The sequence below is a fragment of the Carya illinoinensis genome, chromosome 6 (genome assembly GCF_018687715.1).
Source record: "Carya illinoinensis cultivar Pawnee chromosome 6, C.illinoinensisPawnee_v1, whole genome shotgun sequence".
Taxonomy (NCBI): Eukaryota; Viridiplantae; Streptophyta; class Magnoliopsida; order Fagales; family Juglandaceae; genus Carya; species Carya illinoinensis.
Window position 1 is genome coordinate 34,564,041 of NC_056757.1, and position 12,402 is coordinate 34,576,442.

Below are 12,402 nucleotides of genomic sequence, written 5' to 3' on the forward strand. Positions count from 1 at the left end.
GTTCTTCTCTGCATGATTCACATAACTCATAAGCAATAGAAGTGGGGTTTGAGTTGACAACTATTCTCTTCACGAGAAACTTGTAGTTGTAGTTCCTTATTTCAAATCTGTGGAATTCTTGGAAGCTTTTAAGGTCTTAATGCATCATGGCTTTCGTGCATTATATGTAATGGTACTGGGACCTATTTTCTGAACAAAATCGATTCACATATATATTGGTAAGCAATGATGCCATCCCCACACAGGCATCAGCCATTTACAGCTGATGCTAAAAACTTTAATTTGAATTATTGTTCGTTTCTCAATATCGGAGATGCTGTAATATAATTGTTGCAGATTGAAAATTGAGGATGTCTGTAATATTTTAGGAAGAGATCGTATTATGTGTTACTTCGCCATCTACACCGGCATTAGAGGCTGACAGGCTATCTGGACCAGTACTGGCCATGGTGTCACCACTGCCGCCACCGCTGCTGCTGCTTATGCTGACATCCTTTGGAGACTTGACAATAATATCGATCAACTCAGACTGCTGGGGACTTTCTGAGGGTTCTAGTTTATAAATCTCCTTCATCTCTTTGCCTTTACCCCACAGCACCGCGTATAACCCGCACACAATCAACACGGCTCCTAGTATGCTGTCCCATTTTCAAAAGAAGAATCACAATTGTGAAAGTAATTATTGGAAATAGAATATTCAAGTTTATTTTATGCATAGAGCTGAGGAGACCTTCCAAGGTGCAACTTTTCATCCAGTACTAAAGAACCCAGGATGGCAACTGAAACAAGCATTAGAGGGTTGAAGCTGGAGACAAACAAAGGGCCTTTCAAGTGCACACACCAAACAATCAAAGTCACCATAATCCCTGAAGCTACGATACCCTAAAACACAAGTCCGCATTAACATATACATGATACTGAGATATGAAACAGACAGGATTTTAGTGTTTTTGCATTCACAAGGGTGTTGTTGATTAAATGTAAAGTACATAAATCCATACAAATAATAAAAATAATAAAAAAGAAGTACCGAATAAGAAACTGTCAGTAGATTGATATTCCAGCCCAACTTCCATTGATTCCAATCCCTCTCCATGCATAGGGCTAAACTAACAGCTTGGATTGCTGACATCACACACGTTAGAGCCGTGGTTATGTAGTGACATTGATATGTCTCGCTCATTTTTGCCTGTGTTCAGCAGTTAGTCATCGGTTTCTAATAACACAATCTTAAGGATCCCAGAGAAGGAAAGGAATGAAAAATGAGGAGTAGTTTGAAGGACAAACTGATGGCGTTCGGATGGTTTGAGAGAATAAAATAAAAATTCCCCCCAAAAAAAAAAGTAATATGTTAATGTTTATTCACCTGAATTATTAACCACGAGGCGGCTGACATACAACTTCCTAAAGCCAAAATACAACCCAAAATGTGATTTTCGGATTTTCGGACTTCACTTTGATGTTGGTCGTGATGCAAGAGGTCAATATGAGTAGACCATATGTCAATTTCTGTACCTTTATAGAAAGTAAGGACCATCGCCCCACCTATTCCCATGAATGTTCCCAACACTTTCGCCTTCCCAGCTACTCTCTCCAGGTTCAGCCTTTCCAACCTGTTCAAAGTTTTCGATATTAATGCAAACAAAGCTTATTAATTTGAAAAAAATCTAGTTGCAAACACAATTGCTTACTAATATATATATCAATTTAATGTTATTGATCAAAAAATAGATTTTATTGAAAACAATATTAATTTAAATTTTGAATATAAATTAGTATGTCACTTTACTTGTATGTAGCAGAATAATTAATTTGTGATACAAAATGCAGCAATTTTACTGGTAATTAGTTGGAATTAAGAGATCATGGATACCCGAACAAGATACCCAGAATGAAGGTAATGACCGAAACTAGGTTGGACATGGCTGAAGCAAATGTTGCCGATGTCAAGGCTAAGCTCTCAAGATATAAATTTTGAGCTAATACTCCTCTGCAACATTTAAGGTTTCATGACATTAGATTACTTAAGTTGCTGCAAATCAATCAGGGAATTATCCTTAATTAAATCGAAATCATGTGTGCAAAATGCAACCTACCCAAACAGCCCACAAAGAAATGATTGGAAGAGTATTGCCCAAGTCAGCTTTGTTCTGTTTTTCCTGCCATGTGCCAATAGTACTGCTGTTTAGACGGGAATGCAGATAGAAAACAATCATCAAAACATAAAAATTAGTCCCAGTAGTTCTCTACCTTCCAGAGATGAGAGCAAGAGGAACCATGAAAGCAGAGGCAAACAAAAAACGGTAGGCAATAAGGATCCTCAGCTTCGCTCCATCCTCTGCCACCAGTTTAAACAATATATTTACCCCTGTATTTACCATTTGAACTGCTACCATTACAATCCCGGCCCTCGAACTGTGTATTACATTACATAAGCGCCCCATCATCTTAATTAAATACGTAGAGAGAGAGAGAGAGAGAGAGAGAGAGAGAGAGAGAGAGAGAGAGAGAGAGAGAGAGAGAGAGCGCTCTGGCCAGAATGTGAGAGTTGTTGTAGAGGCACCTGAATCATGGGTATACTGAGAGCTATGTCCCCACGGCACTTCCAGTACTGCATGCAGACTCCACGTATGGTTGCCTAGGGACACGTACTGAGAGGTCCCTTGTTTGGGTTCTCAAACTACGTATGCTAGCTTCAGTTCTCAAGGTTTAGTGATTTGTGGAACCACAACATATTGACAGGTCTTGAAACAGCCATTTTTATTAGTTACCCATGCATGGACAGTTAGACGCTGTCTTCCATAACGCCAAATGAAAAAGATCATCAACTTGCAATAATATTAATGACGTACGTTATTGCTTTTCAATGGCATATTTTCTATATAAAGTGTGACTATATATAAGTCGTACGGGACTTGACTAATTAGTTCAGATTAAGTAACATCTATATACATACTTGTATAAATAAGTGTATATACCCGATGATCAGTGATCAAAATGATCTGAAAAATTCTGAAAAAGTTAATTTTTCTTGTTTATTTGATCTTCTGCTTCATATATATATATATATATATATATATATATATTTATTACGACTGAACAAGAACATCATGTCTTTTATGCTGCAATCCGCCAGCTTAAGGCCGTAATGGTGTTTTTTTCTTGATTTTCATGTGTTTTTTATGTGACAATGACGACTAGGAAGATTAATATTAATTAATACTAATGCAATGGTCAAAGCCAATAGGCCGTATATGTAGGTTTAAGGGCTGAGAAATACTTTTTGCAGTCGGGAGATGCAGTCGGCGTGCAGTCGACTGTAAAAAAAAATTAATACGGGACCTACATAAAAAAAAAATTCTTTTTATAACTTTTTATAATTCATGTAGGTCCCTTTGAATATAAAAAAAAATTTTTATAATTTTCTTTTATTCATTCCGTACAGCCGATTACGTCGATTGTGTGTGACGACTGTACGTAGCAAAGCGCTTTAAGGGCTGCATGCGTTCATTCAGAACGGTTAATTCAAACAATTAATTGGCTTGATTTATTGACAGTGGTAGTTTCTCAGAAAGAGACAGCAAATTAGACAAAATTGTTCCTTAAAAGGTCCAAGATCAATTGTACACGTGAACGTACAAAAAAAAGATTTATCTGAATCCTATAGCATTAATTAACCATCGTTTCTCCATGCATTTCTTCCCCGTGTCCCCCCGGCCTCCTTTTCTATCTTCATTTTCTAAATTTTTTCTTCTTCAAGCATGCATGCATGATCATCATGTATATATAGGAGGTAGCTAGCGCGCATTAGATGTTTGGATGCAGGCTCTCGGGTTTCATGCTTGCAATATTAATAGCGCTGTTATTTTCAACGTCGTCCGGCCTTGGAGACGTGATTACATTAATATCGGTCAATTCATGATGATCATGATGAGATTCTCGGTAGATTTCGGAGGGTGCCAGCTGAGTTATCTTCTTTATCTCTTTGCCTTTCCCCCACAGCACCACGTATAACCCGCACACAATCATCGCGGCTCCTAATACGCTGCATGTCGTTTTGAAATAGAACAAAAATCATAACTCAAAAGATCAAAATAAATAATATTATGGGTACGTAGTAGATCAGCTGCCTAATAAATGAACCCAAACGGCATTATTATACCTTCCAAGATGCAGCTTTTCGTCCAGTACTAAAGACCCCATGATGGCAACTGAAACAAGCATTAGAGGGCTGAAGATGGAAACAAATAAAGGACCTCTCATGTGCACGCACCATGCTATCAAAGTTACCATAACCCCAGAAGCAACGATACCCTGCAACACATGAAATGAACATATATATGTACGTACGTACGAATTCTCAGATCAGAACCAGAAGCGGGACAGAAGTATTTTTTAATGTTTTGAATTGACAAGGGTAGAAATTAAGCACAAGATTCCACCAAAAAGGTATACCGAGTAAGACACTGTAAGTAGCCTGATGTTCCAGCCCAACTTCCATTGATTCCAATCCCTTTCCGTGCACAGGGCAAAAACAACAGCTTGGATTGTTCCCATCACAGTCATTAGAGCTGTACTTGAGTAGTGACATGGATATTTTTCACTCATTTTTGCCTGTTTTGACATCATGATCATCGGTTAATCATATTAGGAATTTGTTTGATCTGATTCGTCTTATTGTAAAATTATTTTTTATTATAAAGTAGAGGTAACTTATCAATTTGTAAATTAACACCAGCCACTTGTGGCTATAAATATTTTTTTAAAAATATTTAAAAATTTTGTAAATATTTTTAAAAATCTTGATTGCTAGCTAGACAAGAAGAATCTACAAATTAGTTAACGTTGGGTGTATTCCAAAGAAAAGAAAAAATATATATATCTATATATAATATAATATGTTGTATGATGATGACCTGAATTATTAACCAGGAGGCGTATGAGAAACAACTTCCTATAGCCAAAATACCACCCAAAAGGCGATTTTCTGATCTTGGGGATGCCAGGTGTTTGGTTTGATGTTCCCCGTGATGCAGAAGGTTAACGTGAGTACGCCATACGTTGATCTCTGCTCCTTTATAGAAAGTGAGGAGCATCGCCCCACCTATTCCCGTTAATGTTCCCAACACTTTTGCCTTCCCTGATACTGACCCTAGATTCAGCTTCTCCAACCTGCATATATATTCCAATTAAAATCTGGATCCACAACCTCTGATCACTAGATATATAGTTTTTCAATGTTTCAGATCAACATATCAAGCTGTAAGTATATATATATAATCCATGCGAGCTTTTAACTTATTTATTTACTGAAGTGGATGCCTGATGTTGTATTGCACATAATGTGTGTGTATGAGAGAGAGAGAGAGAGAGAGAGAGAGAGAGAGAGAGAGAGAGAGAGAGAGACCCAAAGGAGACGGCCAGGATGAACGTAATGGCAGGAACTAGGTTAGTCATGGCTGAAGCAAATGTTGCTGATGTCAAGGTTAGGCTCTCAATGTATAAATTTTGAGCTAATGAACCCCTGCAATTAGGAAGTCGATCGTTGATATATAATCACCAAATCAGTTGCTTCAATTAATTAGAGAACCAACTGATATTATTAACATGAAAGTGCATGCATGCAACTTACCCAAATAGCCCACAAAGAAATGCTTGGAAGAGTACTGCCCAAGTCAGCTTTGGCCTACTTTTGCTGCAAAACCCAGTATTCATTAGTACATACTAATTATTAATTAGTCATGTCCGGATCCTTACCATTTTTGAATGAAAGCATACAAATATTACTTTTCTCTTGCTGTTATTTTCATTACAAAGGGTCTGGTTTCTTCAAAATAGCCATCTTATTTAAGTTTTTTCTCTCCATCTCTTTCAAAAGAGTTTTATTACATACAAGTAAAGTCGCACATTAATCATCGTACCAATACTAATTTATTCATACTTAAAATTTAAATTAACATTATTTTCAATGAAATCTACTTTTTGACCAATCACATTAAATTAGTACACAAATTAGTGCACAATTGTACTTGTAACTAAATTTTTTCCTTTCAAAAATAGGTCCCATACTCTAATTCCACTTGGGGTGATCTATACCATATATATAAATATATATATACTTTTAGAGTTTGTGAAATGTCAATCATGTGGTTCGATCCTTCTCAAACCTCTCTGTCAGCAGCTAGCCTGTATGGAAAGCATACATCCACGCAGAAAGTGTTTGGAAGTGCACGGGCCGGAAAGATATATATAATAAGAGCACAAAATGAATAAATAAAAATCAAACATGCATGTTGATGGCTTTTGAAAAGAAAATACTTGGCATGCAGAATGCATTTAACAAGAATGGTACTGATGAAACACAATCACATCTATTGCTTTTGAATAAATGAAGAGAGATCGATCAGAAAGATCAAAAGAAAAACACGTACGAACGAGTCAATATTATATTATTATTATTATTATTATTATTATTATTATTATATATTACCTTCCAAAAACGAGAGCCAGAGGAACGATAAAAGCTGTTGCGAAAAAGAAGCGATAGGCAACAATAATCCTCAAGCTCATTCCATCGTTTGCGGCCAATTTGTAGAACACATTGACCCCTGCAAATGCAAGCTGAACCACCACCATTAACAAGGCTGGCCTCAGCTCATGCACTACATCACAAATGCGTTCCATTTCTGTCGACACAATAATTAAATTATATCAATCCCTGCAGCCTGCCCCCAACACCAACTTTTCCTAGCAGAAGATCAAAGAAACAGCCTTCTTGCTTGTTGGTTGGAGTTGGAGACAAAATAAGAAAAAATGGCAGGCAGATGTTTTTCAGAGATGAAAGAAAATTACTAGATCTTGGGTATAAAGTGGTTTTCAAGTCCAGAAAGAAAGCGAAAGATCAGAGAGAGAGAGAGAGAGAGAGAGTGTGTGTAAGGAAGAGAACTAGCTAGGTGTCGAGGAGTGTGAAGATCTGTTGGGAGGAGGGGAGGGGAATTTATTGCAAAGAGCTTGAAGACGAGATTTGGCACTTCTCACGTACGTCACCACATACGCATAAAGTTTTTTTCCTCTTGAGAGACGCCCCGTGTGTCCTACAGAGGCGTCTTCTATTCCTATGAACCGAATAGTGCGCCGGTCAGACTTGGTGCCCGGTGGAGTTCATTGTCTCCATTAACACAAATTGTTTTTAGAAAAGTAATTAATTTAGCCACAAAATATTATATAAAAATAAATCTTAGCTATAAAATAATATAATTTGATCCTATATATCATATTATAAAATTATTTTTATTATAAAATAAATTAAACAGATTTCATAAAACTATATATGTCAGTTTATAAATTTATTTTATATAATTTTTTTTGTAACTGTAACAGTTATCTTATCTTTATGAGTTTTGCTATATACAAGTACAATCGCGTACTAATCTGTGCACCAATACTGATTTATTCATACTTAAAATTTAAATTAATACTGTTTTCAATAAAATCTATTTTTTAACCAATCACATCATATTAATGTAGAGATTAGTGTACAATTGTGCTTGTAACTATATTTTTCCTATCTTTATATATCCAAACTAGTTTAAATATATAACTTATATATATCAAGTCTCTCGCATGTATATTTATCTATTAACATATATACAAAAATATTTTTTATTATAAAATAAATATAACGTATTATATAAAATCATATAAAAAAATATATTTTAATATTTCATTTTGAACTCTTTAATAATTATAATAAATTTCACAATAAATAATATATCTATGCACTGCAAGTACACAGACAACGTACCAAAGTACTATTTTATCAACAAAAACTAATGGAATTCGTTCGATTATAGGTGAAAGGAAAAAAGAAATCCGTTACATGCATAAGTTCCTAGCTACCACACACGTCCATGTTAGAGACATTAATATCCTATATAAATATAACCCCAAATGGCAGACAAAGCAGGCTGCCACACAGTAAAGCTGCCTAGCCAATTAAGGATGAAGGGTTGGAGATCACTCATTTAGTAAAGGATCGATGGCTCCGAACCATATCTTAAATCCAGGCATGCATGCTGTTGTTACTTTCAATTTAAAAGAAATGGTTGGTATTTAGTCACACTTTCAATATTTTTCATGCAAATAAATTTATAAAATATCAAATTGACACTAAGTACTTACGGTAGATTTAACGTAATATATTAAATTATAAATTAAGTTATTTTTGTTATAAAATAGACTTAACGTATTATATAAAATCATATCAATTTATATATTTACTTTTGTAAAATTTCATTGCCGTGTTATAGTCGGCGCCTGCCCCCTCTATTTAAAAGAAATATGTTTGGTATTTTATCACTTAAATATTCATATCTTAACGTAAATCATGTACCCGATGATCATGTGTAAATATTTCAGTCATTTAATAAGAAATAAATTAAGGTTCTTACATGGGACTAATTTATCACATGATGATGAAATATTAGGCGCCTCTCCATTTTTGTATCATCTGCAGCTAGCAATATGAGAAAGACTTGAAAAATTTCTAGAAAAGGCGAATGAGGTGGTAAGAAAAGATCAAAAGAAAACCCACTTTGTTCATTGTAGATCCATGAACATTGAACAAATACGCATGCGTTTTTTTATCTAAAAGATCAGATAATTATTAGGATCGCAAGTGGGAATTGTACTACAATCTCCAAAATATTAGGCAATAATCGATCCTCATAGTTACAATATTGAATATTATTTCTTAATTACTTTCTGAAAGAAACAAGATGTTCAAGAAAATTAACTAACCCACTAGAAGGAGAATAAAAGAGGCTGGTAATGATAATTATCAGATGGGCTTAAGTCGCGTTTTGCATGTGCTTTGTGCTAATTATTAAGTTCATGTTTTTATAAGAAAAATTCTTTATGCAACCGGCACGTATTCGCCACATCATGTAATGAAACGGTGTGTTTTATTTAAACAGAGAATTGAAATCGCTGGATGTGATGTAGAGAGATGGGATTGAATGAAACGGTGTGTTTCAATTAAATTAAAACACATTGTTTTGACCTTCTCTCATTTAGAGCTGCTTCTCATTGTTAACCCTTCCCCCTTCTCGCTTCCTTCGTCGTTGCGGTTTAGAATATAATTACAAGATCTCTCTCTCTCTCTCTCTCTCTCTCTCTCTCTCTCTCTCTCTCTCTCTCTCTCTCTCTCTCTCTCTCTCTCTCTCTCTCTCTCTCTCTCTCTCTCTCTCTCTCTCTATTAATGTTCATGGTTCTTTAATGAAGTTGGCAATGACAGTTCACTTATATAGCTCTCAAAAAACTTAATTGATAAGTGTTTTAGTAAGTTGGCATGGGACTTGAGGGAGTAGAATACTCAGTGTACTTGAAAAACTTGTTTCTTGGAGAGGTTTTGGCATCTCATAGAGAGGAACCTGTGAAAAGTTTGGATAGAGCCTCTGATAAGGTTTAATTACTTTGATGGTAGATATGATGATAATTTTAATCTTGCAGGGGCTATCTTATGCTCAAGTCTTATACTTATTTCCTTCCACTTAAGATAATTTGTCCTGGAAGTATGGAGTGTTATTGATGGGTGCTTTAGCTTGCTCTCATTAAGCAGATATCCCCGATTGGGGAATATGGTTGTAAATCCCGACAACACTGGAAATTAATAGTCCATTACTAATTTACTTCGATTAAACCCCACCTCAAAAAAAAAAAAGAATTCGGTTGCAGCCATCTCCAAGGTTGTGTGATAGTGGAGTAAAAAAGAATTGGAATAAAGATTACCTCTCTTGCACGCCTCACAATGCAAGTGATCTAAAAATAGAGTTTTGCTATATACAAATACAGTCGCGCACTAATCTGTATATCAATACTGATTTATTCATATTTAAAATTTAAATTAATATTATTTTCAATAAAATTTACTTTTTGACCAATCACATCACATTGATACACAAATTAGTGCACAATTATACTTGCAACTATACAGAAAATCTTTAGGAGGTTTTCTAATTTATCGCTGATGAACTTTCCTTTATTCTTAATTTTATTCTTTTGGTTTCTATCGCATAACAATTGACCTTTTTGTAGAATTTATTGAGTTTGAGAGAACAAAAATTGAAATGTGCAATCAGATGGTACCTCGATTCAGTCGAAATGCTCTGCAGTTGGGCACTGGTTTGGGCGTTTTTTAGTCATTTGAAATGCTCTGCAACAATGGATTTTTTAGTCACTCAAAATGCTCTGCAAAAATAATTTTGGGCGATAGGGAGGTGTTGGATTCAGTCACTGGGCTCATTTTTCAATCCTTCTTTCTTCCTTCTTCCTTTTACGTTTCACTTTACTACCAGTTCCTTTCTTTCTTTCACTCTATGTTACAATCGCTGGGTTCAATCTAATGCTTTCTCTCGATTTTCATTTTTTTTTAATTTATATCAGGTGCCACATCAGCCGGTTGCACAGCGGTTCTACAGGCACGATTGTACGTAGCAGAATTGTTTTATAATGACCTGGAAAGTTCAGTTCATGCTCCCAGTTTACAGTAATTAATTATCACTAATTGTTTTATGCTGCATTTGAATATTGAGGTAATTTTAGATGATTTGACTTAATCTGTTAATAGTAATATTTTATAGATTCTATTAAGATATATTTAAATGTAAATAGATTGAGATATGTGTCTGAATGTATGAAATAAATTGATATCATGAGTTTAACTTTTTTATAAAAAATAAAAAAAAAATAATAAATTCTACTACTAATTAGTTTAACACGAGTTGAACTCACTCCAACAATCAAAGACAATCTTAATCAAATTAATTGTCGTACCCTAGGCCTTTCAACTTGTCATTAGGATGCCACGTCTCATTTTTCATTTGTTATGGGTAAATGATTAATCTTTGAAAAGAAATTTTTTACCCATAAAGAGTCTCCAAAAAATAAATCAACAAATTGACATATTATTAGATTGTAAAGTTTATTTTATTATATAATAAATCTAACGTATCAATATTTTAGATTAATAAAATCAGCGATAACTGATTCGGGCTAGCTGTTTATTTCTCCTAAAAGATAATCACAACTGCAAATTAATTGATATATATTGTTTTTCCCCTTATATAATGTGATCTTATTATATATGTGAAGGGGACAAATGTTTTTCAAAAATATTGGAAATTAATTGCTTAATTTTTACCTAATTATAAGTGGTCTACTGTGAATATTTTGGATAGAGTTTTGCTACATATAAGTACAGTCGCACACTAATCTGTGTACCAATACTGATTTATTTATACTTAAAACTTAAATTAATATTATTTTTAATAAAATTTATTTTTTAATTAATCACATTATATTAATATATAAATTAATACATAATTATACTTGTAACTATAATTTTTCCTTTTAACTATTTGATTTTCTTTTCTCGTACAGTATATTCTTCCAATGTGTCAAGTCGATTGCCGTAAAAGAGGGGCACTACATTTGAGGTTTCTTTTGAACATTGATCGCCAAAATAGTTTTTAGACATCTTTTTTGAGTGAGTGGTTAAATATTTGCTATAAAAATATTTAGTTTCCAAGGTCAAAGTTTTGCCCTGAATGGCACCGCTGAAAACCCAAAAAAAAATTTACATATTAAGATAAGTTACGTATATTTATGAAAAATTTTATACATCATATTATCATCTTATTTTTATTTTATTATGTAAGATGTGATATATTTATTATTATTAAATAATTATCTATTAAATAATTATTTAATAAATAATTTTTTATCATCTAATTGTGATAATATACCACATTTTCTATATATAACATGATGAAAGTGTGATAAGAGCGTAATGATACAATGTATATCACAATATTGTACAATTTCTTTTTTTTTTTAAATCATTAATTATTTGAGAAACAAAATGTCTATTTGCACACGAGGTTAGGGAACTCTGGCTTACACATCCATCCACGCGTAATAATGAAATAGGGTGTTTCGTTCATCTTCTTCTTCGCATCTTCTTCTTCTCGTCTAAAACGTAGCTCCTCTCAATCAAGATCACCAACACCTCACCCCACATTCACCCCTATAGTAGAATGCAAAAACCATCAAGTTGCTGCAAGTGAACCCAACACCATGCATGAACGCAGCACTCATCTCCACAAGCTTCCTCACCAAACTCTCACATGCTCTTTGATTCTCCATCTCTCCTTCTCAAGATCAGAACAATGGAGGCCAGCCAACCTTGAAACCGTTTTCTCCCAACGTAGGACCCCTCAAGTACCAATTTGTTCCGTCTACCTTCTCTGTGTTCAAGCAAGAAAACAGAGCGTGAGTGCTCTATAACCCAAAACCTTGTCGCACGTTGATCTTCTCCATGCCAACCCAGACCATCTCCTTCGT

General features: G+C 34.4%; 1 protein-coding gene across 1 annotated transcript; it reads right to left on the minus strand.

Annotated features, from left to right (window-relative positions):
- Positions 1 to 185: 185 nt before the first annotated feature.
- On the minus strand, positions 186 to 6,984 carry LOC122312802. The gene is made up of 14 exons (XM_043127452.1): positions 6,491 to 6,984; positions 5,633 to 5,695; positions 5,408 to 5,524; positions 4,917 to 5,172; positions 4,456 to 4,614; positions 4,163 to 4,314; positions 3,819 to 4,045; positions 2,251 to 2,563; positions 2,097 to 2,159; positions 1,874 to 1,990; positions 1,367 to 1,613; positions 1,031 to 1,189; positions 731 to 882; positions 186 to 638 (listed from the first exon to the last, which is right to left on the minus strand). Exons 1-14 carry the CDS (start codon positions 6,682 to 6,684, stop codon positions 365 to 367), a joined length of 2,493 nt encoding a protein of 830 aa, XP_042983386.1. The 5' UTR covers positions 6,685 to 6,984; the 3' UTR covers positions 186 to 364.
- Positions 6,985 to 12,402: the final 5,418 nt, after the last annotated feature.